General features: G+C 42.3%; 1 protein-coding gene across 1 annotated transcript; it reads right to left on the reverse strand.

The window, feature by feature from the left end:
* Positions 1-945: 945 nt before the first annotated feature.
* miip (migration and invasion inhibitory protein) lies at positions 946-4567 on the reverse strand. Its single transcript, XM_014166304.1, has 9 exons — positions 3940-4567; positions 3592-3812; positions 2785-2887; positions 2562-2673; positions 2322-2401; positions 2075-2201; positions 1829-1925; positions 1458-1595; positions 946-1319 (listed from the first exon to the last, which is right to left on the reverse strand). Exons 1-9 carry the CDS (start codon positions 4256-4258, stop codon positions 1185-1187), a joined length of 1332 nt encoding a protein of 443 aa, XP_014021779.1. The 5' UTR covers positions 4259-4567; the 3' UTR covers positions 946-1184.
* Positions 4568-16878: the final 12311 nt, after the last annotated feature.

Below are 16878 nucleotides of genomic sequence, written 5' to 3' on the forward strand. Positions count from 1 at the left end.
TTTGTTTGTCTTTTAGAGGGGTTGGTTTGAAAACGGAAGTAAAATTTCTCTTGAACCTTGTGTGCAACCCTTGCGCACATACACTTGACCAATAAAGTGATTTTAATATAAGACACTATGTTGGTGTTTCCTTTATATTGACAGTTACCTGTAGGTGGTGACGAATTAACAGCACTAGAGGCCGGCTGCATCAACAAAAACACCTTTCTGATATAGAATTGAATATCTTACCAAATAAATTCCTGAATGTTGATTTTAAAACATAATTCCTTATCCAATTTTGTGATAAAAGGCAAAAGCCTACCTCCATAGCTTCGATCTATGCAATCATGTCTGATTTTTTATTTATTTTTATTTAACTAGGCAAGTCAGTTAAGAACAAATTCTTATTTACAATGACTGCCTAGGAACAGTTCAAGGAAAGGCGCAAGGGTTTCCTTAAGATTATTCCAACAGGGTCTTCCCTTCTGTCAATTTATTAATTTTACAATGAGTCAAGTCAAATTGTTTCTAAGGTATGCACAACACTTACACTTGTCCGCTATTCGTCCCTCTGAAGCCCCAGAAATCATCACCACCCCTAAAGAGATCAACATGCATTCATAAAAAATAACAAGGTGAAATCTAATTTAATTTGTCAACCCTAACAACGGAAATTAAGTAAATTGATGGTAATACTATTTAAGCAAATTACATCGTATTATCTTGGTACCAATCTTAAAAGTTGCAATATGTTCTATGTGCACTATTTCTATGCTTCCCGTTCTTATGTTTCGTTTTTGCATCATTTACTTTCGGTTTTGTACACCAGCTTCAAACAGCTGAAAATACAATATCTTTTAAATAACCAAACCACTTAAACCGCTGTGAAATGATTATCTACACTATACATTGCTTGTTTTATCACATAAACTATTAGAATTTTAGCAACCAGGAAATGGAGGAGCGATTTCTGCATATTGCACATTTAATAAAATCTGTAGCTCATCAAAATGAAAATCAAGCACTTAACACATTATATAAGTGTATGATAGAAAATGAAGATACATTAATGATTCAATAGCCACAATGATAATCCTACGTTAAAACTGCTGAGGGTTAATTCGTCATCATTATTAAAGACTTCATTCATGTAAAAATATGAAATCATAATACTACACAGGTTTTATAGTGCTGTTAGGTTGTCAGAACACAGGGTAGGACGGGCTGTGTGGTTTGCTGTTGGCAGGCAGGCGCTGGAAACGGTAGCGGGCCAAACGAGACACGTCAAGCAGCTGGTCAGAATGCTGACTGCCAGACACTCTGGACACTGAAAAATCCTGAGAAAAAAAACAGAAAACCAATCAACCAGACCCACACATACCAGTATGCCAAACAAACACATGTTAAGACACAGACATCTTTGCAACGGCCACCAAGACATGTGATATGTTTTCATTCATCTTGCAATGGCTCACCAGAAACTTCTTAGACTGTGGCTGTGCAGAGGGGACTTCATAGCATGCTGGCTTCATGTCCACAGAGCTCCTCAGATCCAGGCTGCTGAGCTGTTGCCCAGTGCTGGGGACTGTGTTAGACCAGCCTGACAGACAGTGCTGTAGGGAACATCAAATCAAAGGCTTGTGATACAACTACAACTAAAACCGTATTATAGTTTTTGGGCAAACTATGAGCCGGATAAGCAATGAGAATGAGCAAGATGACAAAGCAAGATGATAACAGAACAGTATAAGTCAAATGATTGAGGAGTGTGTTTCAATGTCAAAACCACATTGTGTGGAGAGATGTAGTCTTCTCTTATTAACTAACACACACATGCCACACTCACCGATGGTAGACCCAGGCTGTCGGAGGGGTCAAAGCTACACCTCCGATGGGCTTTGTACTGGTATGCTGGCAACAGAGTAGAGCGAGGGATGCTGACCCTGGGACAGAAACAAAAGCATATTCTTTAGGACAAGTGTTATAACGGGATGGTATTAAAACACCATCCTGGTTTGTAATGGACTTCACTTTAGTAGAATTTGAGGATCAGTGAGATGAAAAGTGGCACCAGGCGGATGAGTGGTCTCACCTGATAAAGGCTGGCTCAGCCGCAGTGTGGGGGATTTTGTATTTGGGCTTCTTACACACAGGACATGACTCCTGAGAGTCCAACGGGGTTGGGAACAGTCGGCTGTTGATCCTGTAACAGAACGTACCTAAACAACAAGGAGAAACCGAGTCAGACAGTACAGTTACAGTATTCAGGGTCTCTTCTTCAGTAAGCAATAGTGACATTATGTACGTCTAATCCAAAAGCTTGCTATGGTTTCTCATACACTGGTGAGTGTCCATGGCGTGCTGTTGGTCTTCCTTCTCTATTGACAGTGGTGGGGGTGAAAGGTCCTCTTCAGATACTCTGTGAGGAGGGTAAATCAACAGTCATTCATTAAATAAGAATTATTATCTATTTCAGTAATAGCCTTCTTATAGTCGGATCTTTTGGTTAAAAATACTTTATGCCCAAATCCGATTCACAGCTCAAGAAAAAACATATTACATTAAGTGAATGCACTTGCCCTGCTTGTTGGCTGTGGACACACTCATCTCTGTTGACCTGTCGGAAAGTGCGCAGATCATTGAAGAACTGCTCAGAGTGCTCTGTCAAGGAGCTTTCTGCATCCAAAATCCCTACGGGAGGAGAAAACTATCAATTTCATATAGAGTAACATTTTGGCTGCTACCCCCACTAAACTGGTTGGGTTAGCTTTATTTCTGTATAGAACTCATTTATTGTCATACCTGCTATCCAGTCATAGCCCAGTAAAGGCTGCAGACGCTGTCTGTCTGAGGCTGATGTTTGCTCCAGTCCAGGGGATTGGAATGTGAATTTACCAACCTCCCTCTATGGACACAAGCAGAGGGCAACATTTTTAATGAGACTATTAAAGGTGAAATCTGTTGCTCAATAAAAACACAGCAGTGAGTGCAATGGTAGATCAAGCAGTTGTACCAAATATGTTTTATAACTAACCCAAGATAGGCCACAGCCTGTCGTTTCCAATGGGAGGAAATTAATTATAATGGGCTGAACAAGCAAAGAGGTGGGCAAAGCCAAGCACGAGCTAGTTTGATCCTATTGGCGCGTTCTAGCATATATTTGCATTCTTCTGTTAAGGAACGTCTACTCTGTGAAATGTGCAATAACTAAATTTGCACTTGCATTCCTTCTAAACAAAGCAATTTTTAAAAACTTCTACAAAACTGTTTGTAACATATTTTAATTTTGTTGGCATCCATCTTCTCCCACAGCCGGCCACTGGGCTTCCTCCCATCACCATTTTTGGTGGTGAGTGGAAATGCCAACAGGATGCTATAATTCTGGTAAACATCTGGCTCATTGTTCTATCTGTGGTTGTACTGCCTCACTTTGATAATACAGTGCCATCTAGTTGGAGATGATATACCCGTGTATAGTAACCTTTCTTTATATATTATCTATGGTAGTAATAGGGTAATTACTACAGTAACAACTTTTTTTTTAGCAGAACTATCCTTACACCACTTGTGTAATAACAACATTTCCCTTCTCCCTTTTTATTTGCTCACCCGTTCATTCTCCTGATTATAGTAAATAGGCCTGGTATTGTGCCTCCTAATATCCAGTGATCTGACAAGACTTGCAGGACGGTCTTTGCTTCGGTCTTGAAAAAATCCTGTGTAAACAGTAGAGTGTTCTGCAGCTTGGCCTGGTTTAAGCTTGGGTCCCGTGATAAGGTATGGTGTAGAGGTCGGACAGCGGGTGACTTTCACAGATTCCACTGCCTCACCTGAGGAAAAATGGGTTCAGCATTATTTCTATGGAAATCTTATTGTGTGACTGATATGCCAATATTAGTCTATGTCAGCAGTTCCTTTGCATTTCATTGGCATATCTAGCTTGTTAAGGTTACCTACCTTCAGATCTCAGTGGTGCTGTTGCCTGTGTTTTTGTGTTGTCTCTCTCCTTGAACTGTACAGTAGGTTTGCTGAGAGCAGACCTGGCAGTACCTAAGTCACCATCTATAAGGGTCACCATGTTCTCTGCAGGGGGGCTTTTTTCTTTATTCTGACCTGGGTTTTTTGTTGAGTTGTTTTGTGTTGTCCGGTTTGAATCATTCTCCGAGCTGCCTTTGGTGCCGGTGATAGTCAATAAACTTTCGGTTTGGTGCCTCAATTGCATCAACAAGTCTTTGTTGCGCTCTCGCAATGCACTCAACCGTTCGGGCGAGGCCATTCGCTACTGAACAGTGGGCTGGCTAACGTTAGATATCTAGCTACTAAGCTAACGTAGCTAGCTAACGTTAGCTTGCTAGCTAGACCAAAAGCAACGTTACGTTAAGAGCTTAAGAGCAAAGAGCCAGTCTTGGGCAATTCAGAAGACACATTTTTTTTGTTGAAAATTCGCTGGCTATTTCATACAAGTTTTAAAATATATAATGTATGTTTAATAATTTATAAACAAACACAATCCAAGTTTTATCAGTCTTCTATGTTTTCAGCTTGACTTTAACTCCATAACAACGCATCAGCATACAAAGCATTTGATTGGCTAATGTGAAGTTAGTCCCCGTAATGCAACGCGCAACCATTTTAAAGAAACAAACACACATTACTGAAGAAAAAAACATTTTACGTCCCAATTATCTCTATCTACTCCAAAAGTGTCCACTTGTGCACTTCCCATCACTGGTACAGAAATATTGTGGAAACTCCCTCCATGCTACTGTGGAAAGTAGTGAACGAGTGTACACTTCAGGAGAAAGGAGACATTGTTGGGATGCGAACTGGTTCTGTGGTTTGAAGACTAGGTCTAATTCTGCAATCATGACCACGTGAAAAAAAATGTTGTATTAACCACTCGCGACTGGGAACGCCCCCCAACTGGTAACAAGCGAGAAACTCGTATATCATCCCTGAGCTCCGATTTTTCCATCATGCTAATCTCTGACATCACCTACTAAGGAAATTACCTCGATAACAGCCTTTTCGACAGTCATGCAACAACAAAACATTATTTATAAAAAGCTATCTATTAATATGGTTTTTGAACGCTATCATTTGTTTACAAGCGTGATCGCTGTAATAGTTACTTAGTTTATGGTTGATGCAGTTTGTTGACCATTAGCCAATCTGCGTTTCTCGGTGAGTTCAAAGCACATGAAAGCATCCAATTGGGATTTACGACTTCACTTCACTGGTAATTACCACCTGCCCACTTGAAAATGAACGCAGCATTAGGTCTGAGAACGTAATCAAATAATATAATACACATGTAGGTTTCAAAACTATGTGATTTGTCAGGAAGTTAGGATTCAATTTGTAATTAAAATGACAAGGAGTGACATAACACATGATGCCCCAGCCAATTATATTATCCCCCTACAGATTGTCTGTAACATGTTATACAACCAGTGGGTCTAATCCTGAATGCTGATCGGTTAAAAACGGTATTCCAGCAGGTGTCTATTCCACAAGTTACCACCGGCTAAATCTATGACGTTAAACTGCCTATTTACTCTGTTCCATCTGCCTGCTTAGTCCAATGTCTCATCAGCCCAGCCAGGCAATTTATAAACGTGATCTCCACTATATCTCACATTTCATTTAGACTAACATTTAGTTTTCAACAGCGGAGATTTGAATAAACGTTGCTGTCTGTCTCTCCGACATTTGCAACATTGTTTCAATATTCAAATTTGATCTCCAGCTGTACCATAGTAATGAACTTGTCAGGAGTCCGGACGAGAAGCAGCGTTTTCTCAGCCAGTGGAAATCATGAATCAGCTGGCATCATTTTTATGGATATATACATATTGAAAAAGCTGAAACGAAACGAAGTGCTGCTAGTTTGCAGTATTTTCAGATTCAGTTTGAAGTGATTGTGTTAGTTGTGGCGTTGGATAGCTCTTCTGAACAACAGTGTCTTGTGACGAGAGAGCAGATTTTCTATGCCAGGCAAAATAGCGCCTCATTAGCTCATCGTTATGGGTGTCAAAATAAATGTCACTAGAAAACAGATTAAACAAACGCAAATGCAGCTACTGTTATTTTTCTGGGTGCATTGTTTGACGTGAGTGCAAGTTAGCAGTAGTTGGGTAGCTAGCAAGCAAGAGATACAAAGGAGGTAAAAAAATAAATAAATACGTTGCCAGCCAGTATGGCAATAAATACAGAACAAAAAGACTGAATGACGTCTGGCAACCGAACCTATAGAACGAACGACCAGCCGGCTTGGGTAGCAATCCTAGATTTGTGTCGGGACAATACCTTGTGGAAGGATGAAATACTATGAATAAATTCATCCAAATAACGTTTTTCATTAAAATATGTCAATAATTTTTTTCATTGTAACCCGTTGTCTAGAAGTAATAATGCACTTGAAGCCGGTGTTTGGAGAATATTGTTATGAAACAGACAGGGAGCAAGTCTCGAACCCTCAACCTTCCAGCCCGAAGTCCAGCGCGCAATCGACTGTGCCACAAAACCATGATGGAACGGCAGAGTCGATATCCGCGATTATATATTGGCACGTTTGCCTAACAACACTAATGCCAATAAATCCTCCAAACACCGGCTTCGAGGGTATTATCACTTAAATGTACAATTACTGTTTAATATAATTAACATATTCATTCATAGTTTCTGAATACTTTAGACAAGGTCATTGTAATGTTTTTCATTGTGCCATCCTAAAAGTACAATCTGCGCTTGTAAAAGCTGAGAAATTTGTGAGTATTCATCCACTGCTTACTGACAGGAGGAGATTAGTTTATCTACAATTAAACCTGTCCATCCGTGGTGACACTAATCATGGCACTGCCGGTGGCAGAGGGTCACAGTCATAATGATATGTATGCTCTCGTTTTGAATGGTGCTGAGCTGTGTGGGCGAGCTGCTACTCTATATTCCAGTCACAGCTCGTTTGCATTGAGATGTGTCCCAGCCAGTCCAGAGTGATTAGCTGACCACAGTACTGTGAGTTGCACCCCATTATCATTAAATGGTGCCAGTTATGAAGTCATATACTCCTCTGTGTCCCTGTAATTACTCTCCCACTGTTGTGCTCCAGGCAATTACTGCCTGCTGCCTGAACGCCTCATTGTCCATTAACCACTGGTCACAGACATCACAACAACAACAACAACAACAGAATAGGGAATTACACAAGATTTACAAACATATCATTCTTAGAATTTAGAATAAATGGGAACCTTCATTACTGTAAAAGCCCTGGTTCATTTGACAGTGGTAATCATAGGATAAATGTGAAGCAATTCAGTCAATACTCAATGAGACCAGAGCTCTGGGAGTTTTTTTGGTGAACTGAAAGGGTAAAAGGTGAAACAAAGAATATCATTTTTACATCTGGAATATTATCCATATCATACCCTGTAGAGGGCGATATGTGACTTTAAATGACTCTTCTAGATAAGAAGGAACTGTAAAAGTCAATAACAAATGGAAATATATTTCACAAGAAGTGTTCTAGCAAAACAAAACAGGACACTGTGTTTATGCTGAGGCTGAGCTAAGTGCTCCAACCATGTTACAACTACATTCAAATCCCACCTGGAGTCACTGAATGTATTGATCTCATCATAGTTTTACATGGTTTAGAAATACTGTGGGTCCTTCTTTACCAGATGCGAACACTTTTTAAAATTTCCTCTGAACTGAAATTCTCGGTGTGCTCCCCTGCTGCGGAGCTGTAGTCATCATAGTGGGACTATGGAGACCAGATGAAGTAGAGTACATGCAAAGAAAAATAAACCAAAGCCAATATACAGAAGAGGTTTCACTTGGATTCCCTGGCCAGTCGATATCATGGAAAGAGCAGGTATTCTTAATGTTTTGTACACTCAGTGTACATCAAGTCACCTAATGTGTCTACCTCTACTAGCTGACAGTGACATCTCTTATATTCCTAGTTTTAAATGATGTTTGATAAGCAGTAACATTTTACATTTTAGTCATTTAGCAGACACTCTTATCCAGAGCAACTTAGAGTAGTGAATGCATACATTTCATTTCATGGATTTTTTATTTATATATATATTTTTGTACTAGCACCCCGTGGGAATCAAACCCACAACCCTGGCATTGCACACACCATGCACTACCAACTGAGCCACAGCGAAGGACAAGTAAGCACACAGAAAAACATAGTCCCAACGGGAGATAGCGATGGACAGTGAAGGGTCAGGTTGGCTGATAGGATCAGGCTGAGAGGGGATACCTGTCACAGCAGGTGGCAGTGAGGTATTGAAGGGGGAGGTGGCTGTGCTGATAAAGAGACACAGAAGGTCGATTGTTCCCGCCAAGCTGCTTTTAGCAGGGGGATGCCATTAAGATAAGGAGGATTAGGTCTAGCACAGGGAGAGGGTTGTCCTAGCTGCCACGCTCTGATGGACAGGACAGCAGGAGAGATCGCACTGGGTAAGAGACAGGGTCCAAGAGAAGGTATGCAGAGACGCAGGGTCCAAGAGAGGTTTGCAGATACTCTACTATTCAGCAGCAGCACAGGATGCACACACACAGATGCATTAAACAATCAAAGAAACTAAAGGCTGTATGCCTTTACAGTGTCGCGATATACAGTACAAGGCAAAACAGCATCCTTCCTAGGTTGCAGGAACACATGTTCTTTGAGTTCTCGTTTTCCATGACACAATAAAAATGCTTCTAATCAACTGAGGGGGGATCTACTATAAATGATCAGCCTTTCCAGGATGGGAGGAATATTGTTTTGCCTTCCTACATAAACATCCAGGTACTAGCTTTGATCCATCATCCTATTGAGCCCTGAGTGTCAGAGAATGGTAAGAACACATTGAGAAAAACGGAACCACGGCAAGGTAGCACTCTTTAGCTAGTATTTAGGTGCCGGCGCTACCAAAAGTTTTCCAGGAATGGAGTGCTTATCTGTGTATATTCATTCTAGCTCCTTGGTATCTCAGAAAAGGAAAGGTGATAGCATCTGGGGAGATGCTATCACCTTTCCATGCTAACAGCTTTCCTTTTCTGGAATAACAAGGATCTGCAAGCCCTCTTTAGCTACTTGCATTGTGGATCCTTCCAGCACAGCGTTTACCTCTGAGATTTCACCCTGGTGATTTTGTGTATCTTTTATGTTGTGCACCTGTTATAGAGCGAGATGCGAGACACTTTACTTGACACCCATTGTCACAACACATTATGACACGGTCATAACTATGTCATGACACGGTCACCCATTTATGACACGGTCATAACCATGTCATAATATGGTCATAACACTGTCAGGACACATACATTTAGACCTGTTGTGACATATATTGCATTATTTTATGGCTGGTTATGACACCTACATAAGAGTGTCAAAACCCACAAAACCTACCACTGTAGTTATTTTATGGCTGGATATGACACCAACATAAGAGTGACAAAACCCAAAAACCTACCACACAAGGCAAAACATTCTATTACACCATAGCCTACTTGTCTACAGTATGTTAATGTTATACAACACTTTACTGAAATTGACCATATAAAATTCTCATTGTAATTGCACACAAATGTAGGTAAGACATGCACCTACCCCAATGCTCTGTTGCTGATCACTGGGATGAAATCAGGAGCAGATTTCAGGAGCAGGACAAGACACTCTTTTTTTGACTGATGACTGACATAATGGCATGGACACGATAGGCCAATCTGGCTTCTATGATTACGATGGTCATAATGCTTCATGACAGTGTCATAAAGTGTCTTTTCTGCAAGTTATTTAAAATATGACAAAAAAAAACATGATTGTAAATAATGAATTACAACAACAACTTAAGAAATACATTTTCAAATGAAAGGAAACTTCTTGGCATGGAAAAAAATACATTTGAATAAATGTGGGTTTTGACACTCTTATGTAGGTGTCATAACCAGACATAAAATAATGCAATATATGTCACAACAGGTGTAAATATATGAACAATGTTCAGGCACTGAGCAAATTTCAGGTTTGCTGAGCGCAAACTTGAATGCTGTGAAAAGTCTGTGCAGCTTCCAGCGAGCGTTTATTGTGAACACTGAGGCTGCAGTCGATTTAAGTTAGGTCTACCTGAGTGGCCTGCCATCAGAAACAATGGAGAAAATGCATCCATAACATTTTAACATGGAAATAGCTGTTCTATCATTCAGCCTACAGTAGCAGCCAATGTGTGGTGTTCAATGAAGGCCTACATTCCATAAGACTTTTGAAAAGAACATGCATGGCTTGACATTAACCTGTTTATCCACTTGTCCTTCAGACAAGGAGGTGACTGAAAATTGTGTTGTTTGATGCAAGAAACCCCTTTACAAAATAAAATGCACTATTATTCCAATAGCATTATTACAGAGAATCAGACACAAAGAAGGCTAGTAATGCAGATGTTTTGTGCGCTTGTAAGCAATCACTCCCCCATTGCTGACTACAAATGATCAATAACTGGGCTAATAACTCACTAACTAGCAAAGGATGTGAACAAAATTTGCACACGTGGCTACATGCAGCTCTCGCTTTGATCTCAAAACAAGCTCATCTATTCATTTTTATTTTTTTATTTCACCTTTATTTAACCAGGTAGGCCAGTTGAGAACAAGTTCTCATTTACAACTGTGACCTGGCCAAGATGAAGCAAAGCAGTGCGTCAAAAACAGCAAAACAGAGTTACACATGGGATAAACAAATGTACAGTCAATAACACAATAGAAAAATCTATGTACAGTGTGTGCAGAGAAATAGGCCATAGTGGCGAAATAATTACAATTTAGCATTAACACTGGAGTGATAGATGTGCAGATGATGATGTGCAAGTAGAGATACTGGGTGCAAAAGAGCAAGAAAAATAAATAACAATATGGGGATGAGGTAGTTGGATGGGCTATTTACAGATAGGTTGTGTACAGGTGCAGTGATCGGTAAGCTGCTCTGACAGCTGATGGTTAAAGTTAGTGAGGGAGATATAAGTCTTCAGCTTCAGTGATTTTTGCAATTCGTTCCAGTCATTGGCAGCAGAGAACTGGAAGGAAAGGCGGCCAAAGGAGGTGTTGGCTTTGGGGATGACCAGTGAAATATACCTGCTGGACCGCAGGCTATGGGTGGGTGTTGCTATGGGGACCAGTGAGCTGAGATAAGGCGGGGCTTTACCTAGCAGAGACTTATAGATGATCTGGAGCCAGTGGGTTTGGCGATGAATATATAGCAAGGGCCAGCCAACGAGAGCATACAGGTCACAGTGGTAGGTAGTATATGGGGCTTTGGTGACAAAACGGATGGCACTGTGATAGACTACATCCAATTTGCTGAGTAGAGTGTTGGAGGCTATTTTGTAAATGACATCGCCGAAGTCAAGGATTGGTAGAATAGTCAGTTTTACGAGGGTATGTTTGACAGCATGAGTGAAGGAGGCTTTGTTGCAAAATAGGAAGCCGATTTTAGATTTAATTTTGGATTGGCGATGCTTAATGTGAGTCTGGAAGGAGAGTTTACAGTCTAACCAGACACCTAGGTATTTGTAGATGTCCACATATTCTAAGTCAGAACCGTCCAGAGTAGTGATGCCAGTCGGGCGGGCAGGTGCGGGCAGCAATCGGTTGAAGAGCATGCATTTAATTTTACTAGCACTTAAGAGCAGTTGGAGGCCACGAAAGGAGTGTTGTATGGCATTGAAGCTCATTTGGAGGTTCGTTAACACGGTGTCCAAAGAAGGGCCAGATGTATACAGAATGGTGTCATCTGTGTAGAGGTGGATCAGAGAATCACCAGCAGCAAGAGCGACATCATTGATATATAAAGTGAAAAGAGTCGGCCTGAGAATTGAACCCCGTGGCACCCCCATAGAGACTGCCAGAGATCCGGACAACAGGCCCTCCGATTTGACACACTGAACTCTATCTGAGAAGTAGTTGGTGAACCAGGCGAGGCAGTCATTTGAGAAACCAAGGCTATTGAGTCTGCCGATAAGAATGCGGTGATTGAGTCACAATGGGTGGCTTGTGGATTCCGAAGAGTCAGGCGCAGGAGACAGAAAGGTTCCGTTAATGAATTTAATAAAAATATCCACACGGAAAATATGCAAGGTATGGAGTGCAAGGTGTGCAAAAGTAACGCACCACCCTTAAAAGAACGTAACCAGGGACGCAGCCCAAAAGGAATAGCGTAACTCCAAAATATACAGAACCACATGAAAAAACACCCTGACAAACGAACAATCCCGCACAAACAACAAACCTAACTAACTAGCCTAAATACCCCTCCCCACGAACAACTAACACAAAACAGGTGCGCAACTAACCTAGGCCTAACTAACAGAACGTGAAACATAAATCGATGGCAGCTAGTAGGCCGGCGACGACGACCGCCGAGCGCCGCCCGGGCGAGGAGGGGCACCACCTTCCGTAGGTGTCGTGACAGATTGACAGAGTCGAAAGCCTTTGCCAGGTCGATGAAGATGGCTGCACAATACTGTCTTTTATCGATGGCGGTTATGATATCGTTTAGGACCTTGATCGTGGCTGAGGTGCACCCATAACCAGCTCCAAAACCAGATTGCATAGTGGAGAAGGTACGGTGGGATTCCAGATTGTCGGTGATCTGTTTGTTAACTTGGCTTTCGAAAACTTTAGAAAGGCAGGGCAGGATGGATATAGGTCTGTAACAGTTTGGGTCTAGAGTATCTCCCCTTTTGAAGAGGGGGATGACCGTGACAGCTTTCCAATCTTTAGGGATCTCAGACGATACAAAAGAGAGGTTGAACAGGCTAGTAATAGGGGTTGCAACAATTTTGGTGGATAATTTTAGAAAGAGAGAGTCCAGATTGTCTAGCCCAGCTGATTTGTAGGGGTCCAGATTTTGCAGCTCTTTCAGAACATCAGCTATCTGGATTTGGGTGAAGTGGGCAGGTTGCTGCGGGGGGTGCAGAGCTGTTAGCCAGGGTTGGGTAGCCAGGTGGAAAGCATGGCCGGCCATAGAAAAGTGCTTATTGAAATTCTCGATTATCGTAGATTTATTGGTGGTGACAGTGTTTCCTAGCCTCAGTGCAGTGGGTAACCCAGAGATGGCGCTAGTGGGGCACCTATCTAGGATATATAAACAGGTACATTATGAGTGTCTGATTAGGATGTCGTGACCTGTAACATGTATTACCGGAGTAAAGGATTGTGCTTGCATTTTATAAAACTCTCCAACGTGAGTTATTCACATAGACATAATAATACCTGCTTACAAGCAAAAACTCAAACAGGAAGTACCAGTGACATGCTCACTATGGAAGTGGTCAGATGAAGTGGATGCTAAGCTACAGGGCTATTTCGCTAGCACAGACTGCAATATGTTCCGGGAGTCATCCGATGGCATTGAGGAGTTCACCACATCAGTCACCGGCTTCATTAATAAATGCATTGACAATGTTTTCCCTACAGTGACCATACGTAGATATCCCAAACAGAAGCCATTGATTACAGGCAACATCTGCACTGAGCTAAGGCTAGAGCTGCCTCTTTTAATGAGTGGGCCAGTAATTCGGAGGTTTACAATAAATCCTGCTACGCCCTCCGACGAACCATTAAACAGGTAAAGAGTGAATCCAGGACTAAGATCGATTCCTACTACACTTGCTCTGATGCTTGTCGGATGTGGTAGGGTTTACATACTATAATTGATTACAAAGGCAAACCCAGCCGCGAGCTGCCTAGTGACGCGAGCCTACCAGACAAGCTAAATGCCTTTTATGCTCGCTTCGGGGCAAGCAACACTGAACCATGCATGAGCGCACCAGCTATTCCGGACGACTGTGTGATCACGCTCTCCGTAGCCAATGTGAGTAAGACCTTTAAACAGGTTGACATTCAGACGGATTATCAGGACACATACTCAGAGCATGCGGTGACCAGCTGGCAAGTGTCTTGTGCCCAAGAACGCCAAGGTAACCATGAAATGCTTTGAAATGCTTTTGGCTCACATTAGCACCATTATCCCAAACAGCCTTGACCCACACCAATTTGCATACCGCCCCAACAGATCCACAGATGACACAATCTCTATTGCACTCCACACTGCCCTTTCCCACCTGGTCAAAAGGAACATCTACGCGAGAATGCTGTTCATTGACTATAGCTCAGAGTTCAACACCATAGTGCCCACAAAGCTCATCACTCAGTTAATGATCCTGGGATTAAACAACCTCCCCCTGAAACTGGATCGTGGACCTCCTGACAGGCCGTCCCCAGGTGGTGAGGGTAGACAACAACACATCCACCATGCTGACCCTCAACATGGGGGCACCTCAGGGGTGCGTGCTTAGTCCCCTCCTATACTCCCTGTTCACCCACGACTGTGTGGCCGTGCACAACTCCAACACCATGATGACGAGACAGCCTATAGGGAGGAGGTCAGAGACCTGGCAGTGTGGTGCCAGTACAACAGCCTCTCCTTCAACGTCAGCAAGATGAAGGATTTGATCGTGGACAACAAGAGACAGAGGGTCAAGCACACCCCCATTCACATCGACAAGGCTGTAGTGGAGTGGGTCGAGAGCTTCAAATTCCTGTGTCCACATCATAAGGACCTAACAAACACACCAATACAGTCGTGAAGAGGGCACGACAATGCCTCTTCCCTCTCAGGAGGCTCTAAAGATTTGGCATGGGCCCTCAGATTTTCAAAAAGTTATACAGCTGCATTATTGACAGCATTTTGACTGGCTGCATCACTGCTTGGTATGGCAAAAGCTTAGCATCCAACCGCAAGTCGTTCCAGAGGATAGGGCGTACGGCCCAATACATCCCTGCCATCCAGGACCGCTATACCAGGCAGTGTCAGAGGAAGGCCCTAAAAATTGTCAAAGACTCCAGCTACCCAAGTCATAGACTGTTCTCTCTGCTGCAGCACCAAGTCTGGAACCAAAAGGATCCTGAACAGCTCTTAGCCCCAAGCCATTAGAATGCTGAACAGTTAATCAAATGGTTACCCAGACTGCTTGGATTGACCCCCTTTTTGTTTTCACTAACTCTATGTACACTCAACCACACATACTACACTTACACTCCAACACACACACACACACACACACACACACACACACACACACGCACACGCACACGCACACGCACACACACGCTCACACATAGACACACTCTTTCACACTCTTCACATACACTGCTGCCACTGCTTATTATCTGTCCTGATTGCCTAGTCGACTTTTACCCCTACCTAAATGTACATATTACCTCAATCACCTCGTACCCCAGCACATTGACTCGGTACCGGTACTCCCTGTACATAACCTTTTCTTTTTTTTTCTTACTTATTAACTTTGCATTGTTGGGAAAGGGCTCATAAGTAAGCATTTCACAGTAAAGAGTTTTCAGTGCATGTGACAAATAAAAATTTGATTTGAGGTTGACCTTGGGACAGGGACTCTCGTCATCTCTCAATGTCCCCCTGAGGACGAATGCTGGCATAATAGTACAGAAAGCCGAACTTAATCTTATAATTGCTCTGACACATTATACACTGAATAATAAAAAAGCCATTACACCATTGATATTGCAATAGAACACTCAAGCACTCTTCTTTTTATTCATCAGCTGACCCCCTGGATTCTGTTTAATGGCATAGTTATAGCAGTTTTCTCCACTCGAATACAAAAGACACACAGAAACAGAAATGCTTGCAGAGCACAGGCAAATACAAAAATATATACACACGCACGCACGCACGCACGCACGCACGCACACACACACACACACACACACACACACACACACATGCACACACATGCACATACAAGCACAGTCACACTTAGCCAAACATTATCCTTGCTACTCATGAGGACTATTCTCGGTATTCACAAATTGCTGGTGATAAAGTAGTTATGGGTTTCTCCTCAGGGAGAGAGGCATTAAAGACTGCTCAGTGCTCAGATAGCTTGTATAAAAGGAAAGACAACCTAACAGGCAACAGGCAATGTATGTTAATGTACAACAACCCATACAGATACTCAATAATTAAGTAAATCATAACCAGGAGAGAGCTGTTGAGAAAGCCTGGAGAGACCAAGATGAGGAGGAGAAATCATATCAGTTAGTCTTGGGCCTGGAGAGATGTCTTGACCAGGACCTGTTACAAGGGTCTATCTTGACAAAAACTTTGCTGGTTACTACTTTATTGAGGAAAAAGGTACTTACTATGATGTGATATGCAAATGTCTCACCTAGCTATTTTAAGATTAATGTACTAACTGTAAGTGGCTCTGGATAAGAGCTTCTGCTAAATAACTAAAATGCAAATGTTAATGTATTGTGAGTTGACAAACCTGCAGAGCCCTGTGTCTTGGGGTCTAACCCTAAGAAGTTCTGGAAAATGGTTAAAGACCTGGAGAATAAACCCTCCTCCTCACAGCTGCCCATGTCCCTTAAAGTTGATGATGTGGTTGTTACCGACAAGAAGCACATGGCTGAGCTCTTTAATCACCACTTCATTAAGTCAGGATTTGACTCAGCTATGCCTCATTGCCCGTCCAACATTTCCTCATCTCCCACCCCTTCCAATGCGACTATCCCCGGTGCTTCTCCCTTTTTCACCTGCCCCGCAACAAAGTTTCTCCCTGCAGGCAATCACTGAGTCCGAGGTGCTAAAGGAGCTCCTGTCACTTTGGCAAGAAGGATCAGGAGACAGACGCAGGAATACGTCATATTTTTTTTTTACTTAGCCCAAATTACGGCGTGCCATGTGAAGGCACGGGGACGAAGACCAAACAAACACGTAACAAAAACACAGGGTTGAAACCCAAACAAAAGAGCGAGGAGTACCTTGAATAAATAACACACACGCACAAT

The sequence above is a fragment of the Salmo salar genome, chromosome ssa22, assembly GCF_905237065.1.
Source record: "Salmo salar chromosome ssa22, Ssal_v3.1, whole genome shotgun sequence".
Taxonomy (NCBI): Eukaryota; Metazoa; Chordata; class Actinopteri; order Salmoniformes; family Salmonidae; genus Salmo; species Salmo salar.